Source organism: Elephantulus edwardii, unplaced genomic scaffold (genome assembly GCF_000299155.1).
Source record: "Elephantulus edwardii isolate Elephantulus edwardi_28Jun2011 unplaced genomic scaffold, EleEdw1.0 scaffold00002, whole genome shotgun sequence".
In the NCBI taxonomy this organism is placed as follows: Eukaryota; Metazoa; Chordata; class Mammalia; order Macroscelidea; family Macroscelididae; genus Elephantulus; species Elephantulus edwardii.
In genome coordinates this window covers 35,849,571-35,867,523 of record NW_006399752.1, presented here as the reverse complement: position 1 = coordinate 35,867,523, position 17,953 = coordinate 35,849,571, and the positions used below count along the sequence as shown (strand labels likewise).

Genomic DNA, 17,953 nt, shown 5'->3' with positions numbered 1-17,953 from the left:
CAGAGCTGGGGACCAAGTGTCTCCGAGGCTCTCAAGACGGAGTTTTCATTTTCTCTGGCGAGAGTGCGGGGGGACAGTCACCTCACCTCCTAGGATTTGGGAAGCGTTTGTGGAGCGGAGCCACAGAGCGCACAGTCACAGCGCTGAGCCTTTACCTGGCGAGGGTCCTCGCTCACTGTCTTTCTCACCATCTGCACATCTTCAAATAAGGGCCCGTCTGTCTCCATTGCGACCGGCATGCTCTGGGTGCTGGCTTGTCTATACACTGTGTACTGCAATGCAAAGTGGGGTGTCACCGTCCGGAGGCTGTGGGCCGAGCTGCAGCGCCCCTCACATACCCACTTGCCTACCACCTTAGCACTGGGTGCCCTGTGATCACCATCCCAGAGGCAGGCCCAGGTGGGCAGCCCAGGGGCGTGGCCCTGCCTGTCCTCAAAAAACCATTTCGAACTCTGTTTGCAGAACCTTCCCTGCCCCGGGCTCCAGCCCGCACCTCATCTTGTGGTTTTTGATGCTCTGATTCCACATTAGATCACTGCACTTGGGCACGGAAACAGAGACCTGGTCCCCGAGCCCCTGGCCTCATGAGCTTGGCCTTCTTCACATGTGGTTTCTCTTCCTATCCTCTGACACTCGACAAACCAGGACCCTGGGTGCACCTGAGTGAACGGTTCCCTCCACAGCCTGGGCCAGCCCTGCTGGGGATATGGCCACCCTACACCCAGGCCATATTACAGGTCCCTGGCTCCAGGTGCTGCTCCAGGGAGGGAGGCAACCTGTGTGCCCTGGCCTTGCCACCTGGCTCCTGGGTGAGATGGGGACACTGCCATGCCCGGGTGCTCGTGCTGAGGGGGTGCTGCTCTATCAGACCCACCCCCAGATTCGCTCTCCCCAGCCTCTCCCTCCTTGGTCCTCTTACCCCCTCCCTTTCCGGCCCTCCCTGGCTCTCCTGCTCCCTCACTCATCAGTCCTCCCACCCCTCATTTTTCAGGTCTCTTGTTTCCTTCCTCCTCGGTCCTACCCCCTTCCCTTTCCAGCCCTCCAGCTCCCCCACTTCTTGGCCTTCCCTGGCTCTTCCACCCCCTCACTCCTTGGCCCTCCTCTCCCCTCACCCTACCACCTGTTCCTGAGTCTTTCCCTGAACTAATCCCACCCCTTGAGCCCAGACTCTTGGGTCTAATTCCCACATTCATCCCTGACCGCACATGCCAAGCCCTGATTCCATCCTAACCCCATTTTCTGGGCCCTGGCCACCCCCAGTCTGTCTCCTCCCTCTGAGCCTCATTCCTGCCCCCAACTCCACTTTCTGATCCCTGCCCCCATCCTTGACTTCACCCTCTTGAGTCCAGCCCCTGCCCCACCCCCACTCCGTGTCCACAAGGGTCACCCCACCCAGCACCCTATCCACGACCTCCAGATACCACTCTGATGAGGCCACTTGGCTCACCTCTGCACACAAATTTTGAGATGAGACCCAAAGTCGGTCTTTGAATCGATAAAATATTTGCCTTATAAGATCTGAAGGCAAGCATGAGGGAAACTTCTAGAAACATGCAGTGAACAGGTAGTACACTACCAGGTATTTAACTTAGGAAACAGCTGTTAAATCAAGCCTCAGAGCCAGACGTGAAACGAAAATCAGGCTTCAAGAAATTGGAAGGCTTTCCTCCCAGGACAACGACCACAGACATTTTAGGTATTATTCTCTTTCCTCAGTAAGTGGCAAAGGGATGGGCACCTTCTTGAGAATGAAGAGCCAGCGGGGCTCCAGGCCCGCGAGAAGCAGAAGGTCATTTTCAGGAGCAGCGCAGTGGGGGTGCGGACAACACAAGAGACAAGTTATCTCAGACGGCCGTGCCCAACACCAGAGCGTGTGGGGCCCAGCGTCACCTGCCTTCGTGCTGGAACCACTGAGATGAGACCAGGCTGTTCCTGGACTCACAGAGACGTTCAGAGAGTGACCACAAGGAACTGCAGAACACAGCCTATGCAAGCTCAGGGCGTTGGCACATGTACAACACCTCCCCCCCCAAACAAGCTCAGGGCACTTGGCATATACTTACACCACCACCACCGCCCCCCCGCCGCTTCAGAAGCAACTGTGGGGGTGGGAAAGAGGGCCACGCATGTTAGTGCAAAAGGCAGAGCTCTTGTGGGCTCGTGGCACCAGCCAGCCCTTCAAAGCTTCTAACAAGCATTTCTACACCCTGGGATGCAACGCGTGTTTGATTTTCAGGTGCGGGTTCACTGAGTGGATGGCTGGTTCTGGTGCCCCGTCTCGTAAGCGGGTTGTGTGGCTCTGGCCCAGGGAAAGGTGTGGTGGGTCCTTGGCCATGCCAGCTGGACACAATCACCCAATCCTGGCCTACACGGCCCTGCGGTTTCAAACCAGAATCCAACTTTCACCTTGTTTTCTACAAGGTCACTGACAGCCATGAACCCCAGCGCTGCCTGTCACGGCTGCCAAGTCATCACCAACGGCCCATCCACCCAGGGGACTGCACCGGTACTGCAGGGCGCGTGCGGGTCACCTGTTTGGGGCGGTAACCCTCATTTCACTGCTGTCGAGTTGGCACCGACTCCCCAGCTGACCCTGCCAGGGGTGTGCAGAGGCCACACAGTCACGGGAGGGGACGGCCCGTCTTTCTCCCCAGGAGCGACTGGAGGATTCACACCTCTGGAGAAGCACAGCTTTGGGGAACGCAGCCTGTGCTGCTTAGTTTCCCAGTGATCTGCCTTTTCATGTCAGCTTACCAAAGGGAACATAATCAACAAGCTCCCACACAGGCAGACATGCTCGGAACTTGACAGTTCCCCTTAGGTTTTGAAGTGATTTTAAAAACAAGATGCAACTCAGATCATCATTGCACACACCTCCCATGAGAAGCAGCGTAACTCAGAACCCGTTCTGGAGTCTGAGAGGGACTAAGTAGTTGTCCAAGGATAAAACCTCTTTCCTGGGACAATGGATGGATTACGCCTGAGAGTTCCCTGGTGGCAAAGATCCCGGCAAGCCCATCACAGCCAGCAGCGCTGTCATAACAGGACAGGCACACATAACACAAGTGTTTGCGACGACAGCACCCGAGAGCCCAAGCCACTGAAGCAAGTGGACAGAAACCCAGAGACCACAGCTCAGAAACTGGCCCCAAACACAGCCCGGCCAACCCCGGAGGCAGGCTATTGAGGAAGCAGCTTTAATTGCTGGTGGAAACAAAGAAGTCAGGTCTGCCCAGCCTGCTAGAGGGCAGGGGACCCCACCTGCAGCAGAGAAGAGGGGAGTCAGTCATGTGGTAGAGTTCAAGTGACTGCTGACGACACCAAGGACTGCACCCAGAGACACCTCATTGAGGGACAGAGAACCCCCCCAAGCTCCTTCCTTTCCTTCAGAACCGGCGCAACGGGCAGAAGACACGCAAATACCATCTGTGCAGCAGCATTGCTGACATGTGCGAGAGAAGGCAGATCAGAATCTGAGTCTAAAACAGGCATGAAAGTCAGGTTGTGTTTTAGCCACAGGAGATTTTAAGATTTGCATCTCACTGAAATAGCAGAGGAGGGAAAGCCTTCCCCATAAACATACCAATTCTGTGGGTGGGGCAAAGAAGTACTTGTACAAGAGGAGGGTTACAAAGTTGAAAAGTATTTTTTATTGCAGATCATTTCATATACAATGTTAGTGAAATCAATGTCCCTTCCCGCACATGATGGGGCCACAACACCTACATTATCAAAAACGCGCCAGCACCCCCTGCAGGCTCTCATGTCACTCTCTTTTTTAGTACCTGGGGATTGGCTTTGGCTAGATTCTCTATTTTAACCCACGCTTCTTCTCGTTCTTTCATTTTTAGCTTCTCTCTGAAAAATAGTAAAATGTCACTTGTATTAGGCAGGAGAATCATATGTGAGAAAACAATGAAGGAAAAAACCAAACAAACCCCACACTGTCCCCCCCGCCAGGACATGATGACCCAGCTTTCCTTGCACCTGCTCTGGGCTTGTCCACACACACACGCCCCACCCTGGTCACAAAGCGCAGACTGTGCCAGATGAGATGAAGAGAGTGACACAGGTTCAGAGGGTGCGGTGTGAAAAGGTGCGCGTGCTAACATCTTGGCATGCTGAGGAACGGAAACTCTTAAATGTATTTCTGTGTCATGTCTCTGCTTCTTTCTGATGGAGGTGCTTCTTCCCCGAGCCCCAGGGATTCTGATGAGTGGCTCACATTGTCACGGCAAGGACCACTGTGCCAGCGAGATCTGCTGGTGTGAGTCACTGTCATGTCACCTGCGACAGTGAGTGCTGGCATACAGGTTTTGTTCTGCTGTGTTGTGTGGGAACCCTCGAGGGGACTGTGGGAGACTAGGACCCACACGGGTGGAGACTGCCCATCTTTCTCCCCTGGAGCAGTGGGTAGATTTAATGTGTGCCTCATCACTAGGCCACCAGAGTTCCCTGGGCATACAGGCAGGTACAGGGAGATGCCAGCTGGCTGTGTGGTATGTGTATGAGTACTGCCGGAGGCCATGTGTTCAGTACTAACTCGCAGTGCTGCCCCATAGAGCTTTCTGATAGTAATCTCCCTAGAAGCCGATGGTTAGGGCTTCTCTTCCATGGAGTGGCTGGTGGGTTCAAACCACTGACCTTTTGGTCACAGTCATGCTCTTCTTAACCACTGCATCGTTCCCTCACATCATGGTTGTCGAGTCAGAACGGACTCATAACTGACTGTGCAGGGGCGTTTTAGAGGCAGGACATTGTATGTGAGGAGACTATTTTTCTCCCTCAGAGCAGCTGATGGATCGAAATCATCTGCCTTTGGGTGGGCAGCACAGTGAAGGTTGGTGGTTCGAATCCAACAGCCTCTCTGTGAGAGAACAATGAGGCAGGCTGGAGCATGTCGGAGACTCCAGCAGAGGGTAAACAACACGGCCACGCGCCGGGAAACAAGGAATTCCTGGGCCTTGCTTCACCATGATGCTGGCTTCCGTGCTGAGAGCTAGAAGTGAGCGTGTGGCCTCCTGAGCTGCCGGGACGGGTGGCAGCCCTCGGTGCCCAAGAAATCCCGAGGGCTGCGGCCTCTGGCTGCAGAGAACCTCTCTGCAGACGACAAAACTATGCGACCACAACCAAGCTGTAACGTGCTTTCAAAGCACAAGCCAATTCGTTTTGCTTTCAAATAAAGAGTAAGTGTTGACTATAAAACCATGGGAGAGGCTAATTTAGGATCGAAGAAACGCACAGATGAAAGCCCTCCTGACAGGCACGCCGCGAAGGGGAACTTACTTGAGCTTCTCGGCCTTGAACTGCTGCGTGCAGTCGTCAAAGAGTTTTTGGTTCATCTCCATGAAGAGCTTCAGCGCGTTGTAGATCAGGCCGTGGATCGTCCTAGGGGTAAAATCCAGGTGAGACTCGCAGAGCCGAGACCTCCTCGTCCTTCCTCCCCCCGCTGCTGCTGCACTTTTCCTGCCCCCCCGAAGCGTCAGGCCATGCCAACGGTCCCACCAGATGCAGGTGTCCTCAGCCTGTCACCTGTGACTTATAGCCACTGCTTCCCTGGAGCGGCCCCAGCTCTGAGGCTCCTTCACAGCCACGCTCTGAGCTCAGGAGCTGCACCTGAGACCTAACAGGGGAACAGCGGGCACCAGGATGAAGACACGCTTACAGAGGGCGCAGGGACAAACCCCGCGTGTCCTATCAAGGCGAGCTCCCTTTCAATTTCGTTCATGGAGGGCAGAAAAGTAATAACGCTAAAGCAGAGCTTTGGAAGGTGAAAAAATGCAATTACCATAAACCGGCTTCATCCAAACTTAATTCTCAAAGCATATCTACTAGCTAACTCACTTTATCGTAAAACTGATTCTATTAAAAAAATACTTCTTTCTCCGCAAGGAATGCTAATTACTAACGGTGACATATGGTAAGAAATTACAGCGGAAACTCAGTGCGCCTCTTTAACTCAACAAAACATCAATGTCAAGGGAAGACGGCAGACACTGGGACATGAACAGCCCCGACCACGAACAGCTTCACCACGTGGCTGGTAGTCGTAAGCCAGAGCTGTGCAGGGAGCACGGTCCAGGGTCCACTGCCCGGAGAACGTACGGGGAAAGCCTCACTGTTCTTGGCTGCACACGGGCGGTCACCACGAGGGGTGGACATGACGGCAGCGGGTCGGACCCCTGGTGTCCTCGCACCACGCGGTCCTGCTGCTCCGACCGCAGACCTGACCGGACCGTGTACAGAGCGCTCGCACGTGCAGGGCCTTGGTTGCCTGGCACACGCCACTGCCGTCAGTCGGCTGTGACTCACGGCGACACTCTGTCGGCCTGCTGACGCTGACGACCGTTCCCCAACAGAGCAGCTAGTGAGCCGCCTGACACGTTCTGCGCTGACACCAGGGATCCCCATACCTGTCTACAGCTTCATCCCATCTGTCACGACAACGTGACACCACGAGATGAGAGTCCAGCACACTGTGGTCAGCAGGACGCCACGTCGGCTTTCCGGTGAGGAACGTGCCTCATTCAGAGCAGTGGGGGCCTGACCAGTCTGCGTGACCCCCGCGACCCCCTTTCCACTCCCGTCCTGTCCACTAAGACCCTGGGGAGGAGGTGATGAACATGAACGCGAGCAGTGGAGCGAGCAGTGGACCTCAGACCTGCAGGCCTGTGGGATGTCTGTGCTGCCTGGCAGGGGCGCACTGCAGTGAGGCGGCGATGAGGGGACATAGCAGTGGGGGGGGGGTGCATCACAGTAGGGGGGTACTGGGGCCACCGCAGTAAAGGGGGTTGGGGGCACTGCAGCAAGGGGTGGAGGGGAGCACCACAGTAGGGGGTACTGGGGAGCTCTGCACTAGGGTGGGTACTGGGGAGCACTGCCCTGGGGGGGTGGAGGGCACGGCAGTGAAGGGGGAGGAATCCACAGTGAAGGTGGGGGGAGCACTACAGTGAGTCGAAGCAGCAAAGAAGCATTGCAGGTGGGGGGAGCACTGCAGTGGGGTTGGGGTGGCTGGCAGGAGCAGCACTACACTTAGAGTGGGGTGTTAGGGGGAGCACCACAGTCAGGGCTGGGCAGCAGGGGGAACATTATCTTGAGGGTTGGGGAGGCCGGCAGGCGGAGCACTGAGGCGAGCTGGGGCAGCAGGTGGAGCACTCATGAGAATTGGGGCGTTAGGGGGAGCACTGAGGAGAGTTGAGGTGGCAAGTGGAACACTGAGGAGAACTGGGGTGTTGGGGGTCACTGAGGAGAGCCAGGGGGAGCACTGATGAGAGCTGAGGTTTTAGGTGGAGCACTAAGGACTGGGGTGTTAGGGGAAGCACTGAGGAGAGCCAGGGCAGCAGGGGGAGCACTGAGGAGAGTTGGGGCGGCAGGTGGAGCAGGGAGGAGAGTCGAGGTTTTAGGGGGTCACTGAGGAGAGTCGGGGTGTTAGGAGGTCACTGAGGAGAGTCGGGGTGTGTGGGGGGTCACTGAGGAGAGTTGGGGTGTTAGGGGTCACTGAGGAGAGTTGAGGTTTTGGGGGAGCACTGAGAACTGGGGTGTGGGGGGTCACTGAGGAGAATCGGGGCGGCAGGGGAGGGGTGGCCGCCGTAGGGACGGTCTGCCTCCCACCGCCATGAGCTCACAGCGACCCTTGGTTCTTGGGGGGAGCTCTCCAGAGTGCAGAAGCTGCCTCAGGATCCCACCAGGACAGCGGGGTGAGCCACAGGCCTCATGCTGGCTTCTGACGGGGTCCAGGGAGGGACAGTGAGGCCCCAGACACAACCAGCACTCTGATCTAAGTGGGACGAGGCCGCCAAAGCTCCGATTCCTCCGGCCCTTAAACCCCGGATGCTCACAGTAACCTGTGTGCAGTGACATGGACTGAGTCCCACTGAACCGTCACTGGGCAAGCGGCCCAGCTCGGAGCCGTTGCTCTTACTTGTTCCAGTGGGTCTTTGAGTTGCGGTACAAGGACGGAAACATGATGGGTAGGATTTTGGCTGCGTTGTCGCTGATCAAACTCATGATGTACTCGTTATTCCAGTAATACAGCGCCCGCTCTGCCACCTGCAAGACAGGACACTGAGTGCTGGGTCCCAGCGACGTGAACAAGCCTGGCCAGCACGTCTGCCCGTCAGAGACGGGGCTGCCCCACGAGCCGGTCTCACGGCCGCTGGTTCTGATTCACAGCGACTCTGGAGCACAGGGCAGAAGCGCCCAGGGCTTCCAGGGCTGTAAATCTTGAGAAGCCCACACATCTCCCAAGGAGCACCTCGAGGATTTGAACTGGTGATGTTAAGCAGTCTAGTCTTACCCCAGCACCCCCCACGGCTGCTTCACGAAATCAAGTGATTGGAAAACTGTCTACACGTGGACATTACTCCAGACAGTCTCCCTGAAGAGCCTCAAACACAAACCGTAACTTAACAAAGTACATTCCGCGACCTGAAGGCGCGCAGCCGGGCCCTCCTCCCGCCGCGAGGTGTCCGCACCTGGAAGTGTGGGCTGGACACACACTTGGCCAACTGCCTGAAGAGAGGCTCCATGACCTTGACGAACTCCGAGGGCTCGATCACGTCGAGGATCTCCTCCAGCTCGTTGAGGAACATGACTTCTTTCGGACTGTGCGTCTTTGGCCAGTATTTGAGAAGTGCCATCACCACCTGCCGGGACCAATGGAAAGGGCGAATGAAGCCGATCTGGTCACCGAGGCATTCTCGGCCCTCAGCGCGCAAACAAGCGGCTTTGTCCTCCAGGACTGAGTGTGCCTCAGCCAACAGTCATTCATACATGGACTTGTGTGTATTACATGCCTATGAGAAAATGCTTCCAATTCTGCTAAAACATATTAAACAACCACAAGTAAGCAGATTTTGCTAAGTCCCACCTGACTGTGCAGTGGGCAAGGGGTTCTGGCCCCACCCAATCTGTCCTGAGGGTGACCCTGGGGTGACTGGTCACCTGGCTCCTGGGACCCTGGCACACTCAACGCAAAGGGCACAACATCCCCGTCCAGGGACCACTGAGTGATTCAAGGGGGCCCATCCCGTGAGAAGTGCTGGCTACCATCACCCCATCACCCAGCGAGCTGGCTATGACCAGACACCCGCTGTTCTGATTTTTTTTCCCTTTAAATTCATTGTTGCACATTTTCTCACCACGCCCACCGCCGACCCTACAATGTACCCCTTGATCCAGAATGTTCTCATACATATAATGCATGATCATCTATTCCTTTCGGACAGTTCTCTTCATCTGTTCTAATGCAGCGTTCATTATCTGCCCACTCTTTCTTCACTACCTCTGCCACCATGTCCTATTTCATATCAGCAGTGCTATGCAGGATTAGTCCTTCTGTGATCGAGGTACTTCCCTCGGTATAACGTCCTCCATGCTCCCCTATGTTGGGTACTGTTTTACTCTGCCACTGTTTTTCTTTTTTGGGTTCTCAGTAAGTTGTAAAAGAAAATATATTTTGTGATTTTTAACAAAGTTTATAGGAAAATTAGATTTTCTTTCATTCATTCGTATCCGTTCTCCATCCCCCAATTAATATTTTAGATAAAAATATTCATTCATTGTTGTATATCTGTTTTTCAATGCTGTGTAATATTCCATTATGTGAATAAAATTTTTCTATCCATTCGTTTGTTGATGGGGATGTGCGTTGCTTCCATCTCTTTGCTGAGTAATACAGCAATAAACACGGGTGTGCAACATTTGTCTGGGTGGCAGCTCTGGTTTCTTTAGGTATACTCCCAAGCAGTGGAATTGCTGGGTCAAATGGTATTTTTTAAAAAAAAATAATTTTAATGAACATTTACAGAGATTCTGGATTTCCATTCATTCATTGCTGCACTTCTCTCCCCGCCCAGCACTCCGCCCCCCACCCCCAGTTTGCTCCTCTCTTTTAAAAGTAAAAGAAACACTCCCTCCCTGATACACAATCCCCCCGCACCCCTCCCATCGCCCCAAGTACATTCCACTATGCAAACTTAATTGTGGACTCTTGTGATAACCATAATACCCTATCATACATTGCTTTTAAATTATTCTCTCCCTCATCTGTTTCAGTGCAGTATACATACTTTATCCAGTTTTTCTCAGTCTTACCCTAACCCTGAAATCAGTCCCATTTAACAGCAGTGGCACCATGCAATATTTGTCCTTTTGTGACTGAGATATTTTACTCAGCATGTCCTCCAGGGTCACCCATTTTGAATAATATTTCATGAGTTCCTTGTTTTTCAGTGCAGCATAGTATTCCATTCTCTATCCATTCGTTTGTTGATGGGCACCTGGGTTGTTTCCAACTCCTTGCTATTGTGAACAGAGCTGCGATAAACATGGATGTGCATATCTCTGCTTGGATGTCAGTTATGGTCTCTTTGGGATATATTCCCAGTAGTGGAACTGCTGGGTCAAATGGTATCTCTATTTGCAGCTTTTTGAGAAAGCGCCATACAGCCTTCCACAGTGGTTGCACCATTTTACACTCCCTCCAACGGTGAATAAGGGTTCCAGTTTCTCCACAACCTCGCCAGCATTTGTTGCTTGCTGCTCTGTTAAATTTTGCTATTCTGACTGGGGTGAGATGATATCTCATAGTTACTCTGATTCAAATGGTATTTCTATAGTCAACTTTCTGAGAAAATGCCAGACCGCATACCATAGTGGCTGTACCATTTTACATTACATTTGTACCAGCAGTGAATAAGGGTTCCAATCGCCCCACAACCTTGTCAGCATTTGTTGCTTGCCGCCATGCGTTAGCTCAGTCATCTTCATTCTGATTTTTTTGCAGAGGAAATGGAGGCTCCTGGAGTTCAGACCTCTAGCCAAGCCAGAAGAAGGTTTTCCATCAGCTGTCTTCTCTGTGCTCCAGGAGTTTCCAAGTTTCCTGCTAAGACCGTCCCAGTACAGGAATGCTCACTCAGAACTCTGCTAACAGGTGAACATGTCTAGAGAGTAAGTAATGAAAATCGAAAACAGTTAAATTAACCAAAAAGTGTTTTAATCAAGTAGATACAGGGCTGCTATGAGTTATGGTCAACTTGATGGCACCTAACAACAACAAAAAATATGAAATTATCTGAAATTGAGCTGTCTCTACCAAAGTGATCCCTTGTCCAACACAACAAGAGGTGCCCGGTCCAGTTCCAGCCTCAAGATGACCGCTGGGCCTGCATCTCTGTACCGTTATCTGTCGCCTGATCTCTCTGGGGGTTCTTCTCTTCCTTACTGACCACTCAGTTTATCAGCATGTCCTTCTCCGGGGCCTGGTCCCCTCTTAGAACACGTTGAACAACGTGAGGCCCCCCCCCCCCTTTCACATCTGAGGAGCCTTCTGGCTGCACTTTGTCCAGGACAGGTAATGTCTGTCTGCACCGTAATTCAGAGGCCGATTCATCGATCATCCTTAATTACTGTCCACACTGGAGGCTAGCATGTGAACTGACTGAGAAGATGACGACTCGGTCCAGGTCCACCGTAATCTTTAAAGTGGCGTCTTTTCTATCTAACACTTGAAGAGTTCTTTTGCAGCCAAAGTGCCCAAGGTACTAACACATCATATGATCGTTCTCTGTCGGTGCTGCCATCAGGGGCGTGGGGACATTTCTCCAGTGCTGAGTCTCCTCAGAGTGCCTGGAGCTCACTGTTCTGCTGTTCCCAGCTCGGCGGCCACATGAACTCAGGACTCAGCAGGCCATGGATGAAAAGTGGTTGACATACAGAAGAGGCCAGCTGAACACTGGCGCTCTGACGAGCGTGGCCCGCGGGCTCCCGCACCGCCCTTTACACTAGGCCACCTGTAACTCTCCACCAGGTGTCCCAGGCTGCACATCTGTATGGGAGGAGCCTGCTTGCCTTTCTCCAATGGAGCACCTGGTGGATTGGAACCACCGAACTTAAAGATAGCAGAATGACCCCAGAGCTCCTTAAAGGCTCAAAGTCATGAAAAAGAAGTGCTCGTAGGCTGGTGCTAACGTGACAATGTACAACCCCTGCCTTCAATGGGAGTTATGTAAGACTGCATTCTGACTGGAATGTGACCAGAATTGATCATCTCAATGCGTGATAAACATTGAGGGGTGTCTCTTCTCCGCTCCGTCTGCTGGAATCACTGTTGAGAACGTGGCAGGTTATGTCACCCATCAACTCTTCCTTACCATCTGATGAGTGGAATCTTAGGGAAAATTCATTCTCTACACTGACCTTGCTTTTCAGTTGGAATGACCTGTGATCAACAGGCCAGGATTTTGGCTTCTGAATGTCACAGAGTTCTGCAGAGCAGGGTTCACCAGGGGATACCAATCCAAGTCAATGATGGCTACTGGCCTGAGGATTGGTTCCAGACACTGCGTGGTCTCAGGACACTCAGAGGAATCTCGCGCCCATGAGGTGGCCAGTGGCCCAGACTTGGATTCTGGGAATAGGGCCAGGATTTCCAGGGCCTGTGTCCTTTCTCCTGCCTGGGGCCTGAGGGAGAGCTCCTGCTGGGCCCGGCAGTGAACATGGGAGCCTGAAGAGGACGGAAGGGTGCGCCTTTCCCTGTCAGCGACATCTGTTCTTCTAGTAACCACAGTGCATCTGTCCAGTTGGCTCTGATGTCCCGGGAACAGTGTCCAGTGCTGTGCGGTCCCCACGATCAGCTAATTCTGAGAAGGCAATTCCCCGGCCTTCCTTCCTAGTGCATCTTAGTCTGGAAGTCGTGCTGAAGTCTGTTTCCATCACAGGGACGCACCTGCCTCCACTGACAGACGGGAGGCTGTGCATGAAAGGTGCTTCCTATTCTAATGGCAGTTCTCCGCTGGCTTCTCAATCCCTTGTAAGATCAAAGGTGACAGAGGGCACACCCAGGGAAGCTCCTTTCACATCATGGGACTGGGCCCCAGTGATGGCACGCATCCTACCGAAGCCCCTTACAAGACACAACAGCTCACACCATGGGGGACGAGGGCGTCATTACGTAGCTGCCTCTAACCCTGCCTCATTAACTTCATAGAGCAGACTATCATACACAGCATAATGATATAATAGTGAGAATTATGGCCTCAAAAAGTCGATATACATTTGAGGGGTGGAGCGATGACAAAATTCAACCCATGACATATTTCATGGAGCAGTGTTTATGGCTGTTAGTGCCAGAAAGTCAACTATGGCTCACGGGGACTCTATGAACAACAGAGCTCATCCTACCCTCCCCTCTGCCCTCCCATCATCTCCGTCTGCCTCAAGCCCACTGTGACAGGCACTTTATCAGTCTGCCCCGGTGAAGGTCTTCCTCTCTCTCACTGGCTCTGCCTTTCCCAGCATCATGCCTCTGAGAGCTGGTTCTTTTTGAAAATATGCCCAAAGCAAGTGTGAAGAAGTGTGAGCGTCCTTGTCTCTGTGGAGCACTCTGGTTGATCTTCCTTCAAGAGGGATTTGTTTGTTCTTTTGGCAGCCCATGGAATATCCAGTACTCTTTGCCAACACGCAATTCAAAGGCAAAAGAGTTAGAAAATGCTATACTTTTATAGGAACTGGGAAACAGGAAAATTCACGTCGCTGATCCATCAAAATATTTGCTTCATTACAGGAGCCTGAAGCTGAATTTGCACCACGCGCACTCACTCTCTCACTCTCTCTCTCCACCCCGCCAGGGCTGTACACATCCCAAGGGGCACTGCGTCCACGTAAGAGTCTGGCTGGAGAAGGGACACTTACAGGTTCAGTGAGGGTGCTGTCCTTTTCCAAAAACTGCACGACACAGTACGCCAGCTGGAAGGTGAGAAGAGGAGCCATTAGCCTGTGTGCGTCCAACATCACTGCTGGGCACCTTCCCAAGTGGACGTAGGGCCTGAGGACCGAGGTACCTCTCGGGGGCTGATCAGGACCGCGGGTGAGGCCCTGGCCCCAGGAGTACCCTCATCCCTATCTGCCCTGTGGGAGCTTGGAGGGGCTCTCAGGGTAGGGTCTCGGGGTCCAGTGCTCCAGAGACACTTCTTCCCTGTTAATTATAGATCTGAGAGCAAAGGAAACCAGGACTTGATCTTTCAGATGGACATTAACAAGCCAGGCCACGTAAGATCCTAGGGGGGTACAGGAACTGCATCAAAGTCTGGCTGGCTCCACCTTCAATCTCTGAGCTGTTTCTGTTCCCACCAATCACTGTAACAGTCTCCTGGCTGGACAGTGAGATGTCAGTGGCAACAGTGATTGGGAAACTCCAAGTCCAAGGGCCCCAGGAAGCAGGTGCCATTTCAACCCCTGAGCACTATGCTGAGCACTTCCTGCCCACAGACTTCTCCAGGGGGGCACCCTCTCCCCGGGGCCCGCCCGCACATCACTGGGGTGCTGTAACCACACCCAGGTGCACCTGTGCACACCATAAGGACTGGGGAGAAACTGGATCACCTAGGCACTGTGTACTGACACAAATGCTAAATGCAAGTTACACTATACTGGCCAACAATACTAACCACGCAGCGAAATTTTCCTAAGTGCTACACTATTTCTCCAGGTGAGGAGACCATCCGTTGTGTGTACGGCAAGTTCTGCAGAACCCACGTACCACACAATCAACCAGAAGTAGGACGGCAGCACCAAGCGTGGTATTAGGCCAATTAACTGGGGTGTCCCATGAAACCATGACCCCAGCCTCCAGTCCAAGGCTCCGCATCCCGGGAGGGGTGTGGCTCGCACCAGCAGCCTCAGCGGCTACTCGTCTCTTAACTCTTGGTGCTGGGAGTCTGCCTGACATACGACTTCTGCCAATGAACTTTCTCCAGGTGTACAACTGATAGAAATGTCTTAACGAACTCTTTATGGGCCATTTCATGAGTCAGGCACCCACAGGCCCCGAGATACTACATTTTAAATGTTATAAGAACTCTTTCCTCCAAGAAGTCCTCTCTAATTCCTTTCATCGTCGGCCATTTCTTTTTCTATGCCTAACCAGAACCTTACAATTCTGAACATCAGAGATTTTTTTGAGTTTTCAGAAGGACTCTCTTTATCTCCGCTACCTTTTCTCAGTTACCATCAGAAGAACCAGGTCACTGCAACCAGTAATGGCTTCTAGTGAGAAAACCCTGCGCCCCCGTGTCTTGCCCTCAGGACAATTCCGGGGCAAGGCTCCTGTGGACGCCGAGCGACGCACGCTTACCTGAGGGTGGTACACGCTCAGAGACTTCACTTTGTGCAAAGGCAGCAGCACCTTCAGTAAGAAAATCTTGTGCTCTTCTTTCAGCGGTAAGGCAAATCCATTGATTATACTGTGAAAACACACACACAAAGCTTGTGTTTATAAATTGCAGACTTTTAAAGAAACAACTTTGTAGGGTTTTTTTCAGGCTTTGTTTTTAGCAAAGAAACCAGCAGGTAAAATGTGCTGCAGAAAAAAAAGAGGCTATCAGCAAGGGGGGATAACGATCCTTTAAGGAAGCGTCGTCTTTTTTCTCTCTGCAGTGAGGAGGGTAAAATCGGGGACTGACAGGTGTGCACCAGAACAGGAAGATGGTGCACCCTCAGGTGGTTCTGGGGGACCCTTCCTCCTTAGGGGCGCAGGGACTGAGCTGGGGGCTGGTCCCCACACTGTGCTTGCCCCGCTTGACGGGGGCCTGGGACCTGAGTGAGCAGACCAGCCACGAGCATCAGCCAGCAGGCTCCCCTCGTGGGCATGGCCGGGTGGATGGCTGGTCTCGGACACTGCAGTTTTATGGAGGGTGAGAGGATGGCCAAGCAGTTTCTGACCTGTGGCTCCACCATCTACCTCAGAACCTGGGGGTGGGGGGTGGGGGGCAGTGCCAGGCGGCCTGTCACGATGATGTAATCACTTGTGAGGGAGAAGATCAAGACAGATATCTGCTCTGGAAGACCGAGACTCGGCCGTGGGAGCAGCTCAGACACCTCCCGTGCAGGGGACAGGCCCCTGGACACTTACACCCTCCCACAGTGACGGCAGGTTGGGCGGCCTGCACACTGCCCTGCTGGAGGCGCCCGCCCACCAGAATGAGTGCATCAGTGGGGGCAGGGTGCCTCTGAACACTAAGGTGCCTCGGCCTGGACCAGAGCATCCGACACATACAGACTTTCTGGAGGGAAGGGATTGGTGAGCCAGCACTTTTGGGAGCCACCCGCCTCAGCAGAAGTGCCCAGGCTCCTCGCTGGAGGCCTTCTCAGTGCCTTTTCCTGTTAGGACACATGGAACCCCAAGAAAGGCAACACGGAATCCCAAGTGGGGTCACCTCCAGCTTATGTGGCCAAGGAAGCCTGGGGCGGGGGGCGGGGCTATGATGGGAACACTGGGCCAAGATTCTAATTAAAAACTGAAAGGTCCCTGAGCTGCCCAGTTCTGAAATACTCGACGAGGTTTTCGTGAGCACATATCACTTCACAATTCCTCACAAATCAGCCACCGCATTCTGAAAAGTCACAGCAAGCAAGAACTCCGCCTGCATTAAAGCTAATGAGAACTCGGAAGACTTAGTTTACAGGCACACAGACGGGAGACACGAGAAGCAGAAGCTCCCTCGCCCATTACCATTTACTCACTCCCCTAAATACATAATAATGAGCCATTCTTCACATAAGCTTGCAGCATAAACCTGCTTCTGATACTATTTTTAACATGGTGTGTGAGGAAAGAACTAAAGCTGGTTTCCATAGTAGCGAGACGGAGGCACAGTGTATAAAGTAGACCTCACGTGAGAACTATCAAGATCAGAGAGCTGTCACTTGGTGTGTCCTAATCAGCAGCTAAGGGACTCCTGCTCTCAACATTCTGCACATGGTCTTCCAGAGCACGGTGTGAACGGCCGGAGGCCCGACGGTGTTAGGGTCCCTCGGGCACAGTTCTGCCGGAAGCTGTTCACTCCCAGTAACTCAAGGACTTACCTTCCCAATATTTCCAGTAATTCTGCTATGCCATTGTGGTGTTCTGTTTCATAAATAAACCTAGAGAAAATGATTTAGCAATTAGATTCGGACATGGAAATGACAGCTGACAAGTCTGAAATTTTCTAATAGTGCTTTCAGAAGGAATTTAAAAAATACACCAAAACCCAGTAAGATAAAAATGGCATCAACGTGTAAAGCCCCCCACACCCCTGTCAAGTGTGTGGCACCGAGTGTGTGGCACCATGGTGGCCCTGAGGCGGGACACTGTGCCAATGATAGTTCTGTCCATTTTTTATTTTATTTGCATATAATCGCTCGCTGTTGTTATTGTTGTTGAGTAATGACAGGTCAGAACTAACCCGCAGCTGACCCTCCAGTGAGTTCGCAGGGGCCGTTACTCACACAGGAGGGGACAGGCCATCTTTCTCTCTCAGAACAACTGGTGGATCTGAACCTCATGGCCTTAGGTTAACAGCACAGCTCCTTTCCACTGGACCACCAGAGCTCCAAGCTAGTCCCTCCCAGTGGACAGGCTTCAGTGGAGCTTTGAGACTAAGACACATGAGGAAGAAGGACGTGGTGATGGTCTCTTTAAAAAGACAACTGACAGTGGAAACACACATGAAGAGGCACTAATAGTTACTGGTGTGGGAGTATGACAAGTTGGAAGCAAAGGAATGATAGTTGGAGGTGTGGCCTTGGTGATGGGATCGCCACCAGAAACTGCATCACACAATGTTGCAAGACTAATGACTTAATTCACGGCAAGTGTCTTTTCAACAGCTTAAATGGTGACTATTACCCAGACTTAGCCAGGCGGGACTCACAGGAACCAAAGAACTACATCTTTGGAAGGAGATGGCAGAGCAGCTCAGCACTGGTCGACTGCGGAAAAGATCATTAATTGCTTATATGCAAATTCAAAGTCAAGTTGGAGACCATGAGAGCCGAAGTATGACTGAGAATTTAGAGATCTCAAGAACAGACTTTTTAAGAGGCATAAACACAGGTTATATACCTGGATTTCACCTGATGGCATGCATAGGAATCAGATCGATTACATATGTGGAAAGAACCGCTGGAGAAG

At 52.6% G+C, this 17,953-nt stretch overlaps 1 protein-coding gene across 1 annotated transcript in view; it reads right to left on the bottom strand.

Moving 5' to 3' along the window:
• Positions 1-17,953, bottom strand: part of PPP2R5C (protein phosphatase 2, regulatory subunit B', gamma) — a 172,894-nt gene that overhangs the window by 5,920 nt on the left and 149,021 nt on the right. Inside the window, exons 6-13 of the mRNA XM_006879074.1 lie at positions 16,864-16,923; positions 15,134-15,242; positions 13,693-13,746; positions 8,475-8,645; positions 7,922-8,049; positions 5,287-5,388; positions 3,786-3,858; positions 156-272 (exon numbers count right to left, since the gene is read on the bottom strand). Coding sequence (XP_006879136.1) covers positions 156-272; positions 3,786-3,858; positions 5,287-5,388; positions 7,922-8,049; positions 8,475-8,645; positions 13,693-13,746; positions 15,134-15,242; positions 16,864-16,923 — 814 coding nt within the window. The remainder of the gene's footprint in view (positions 1-155; positions 273-3,785; positions 3,859-5,286; positions 5,389-7,921; positions 8,050-8,474; positions 8,646-13,692; positions 13,747-15,133; positions 15,243-16,863; positions 16,924-17,953) is intronic.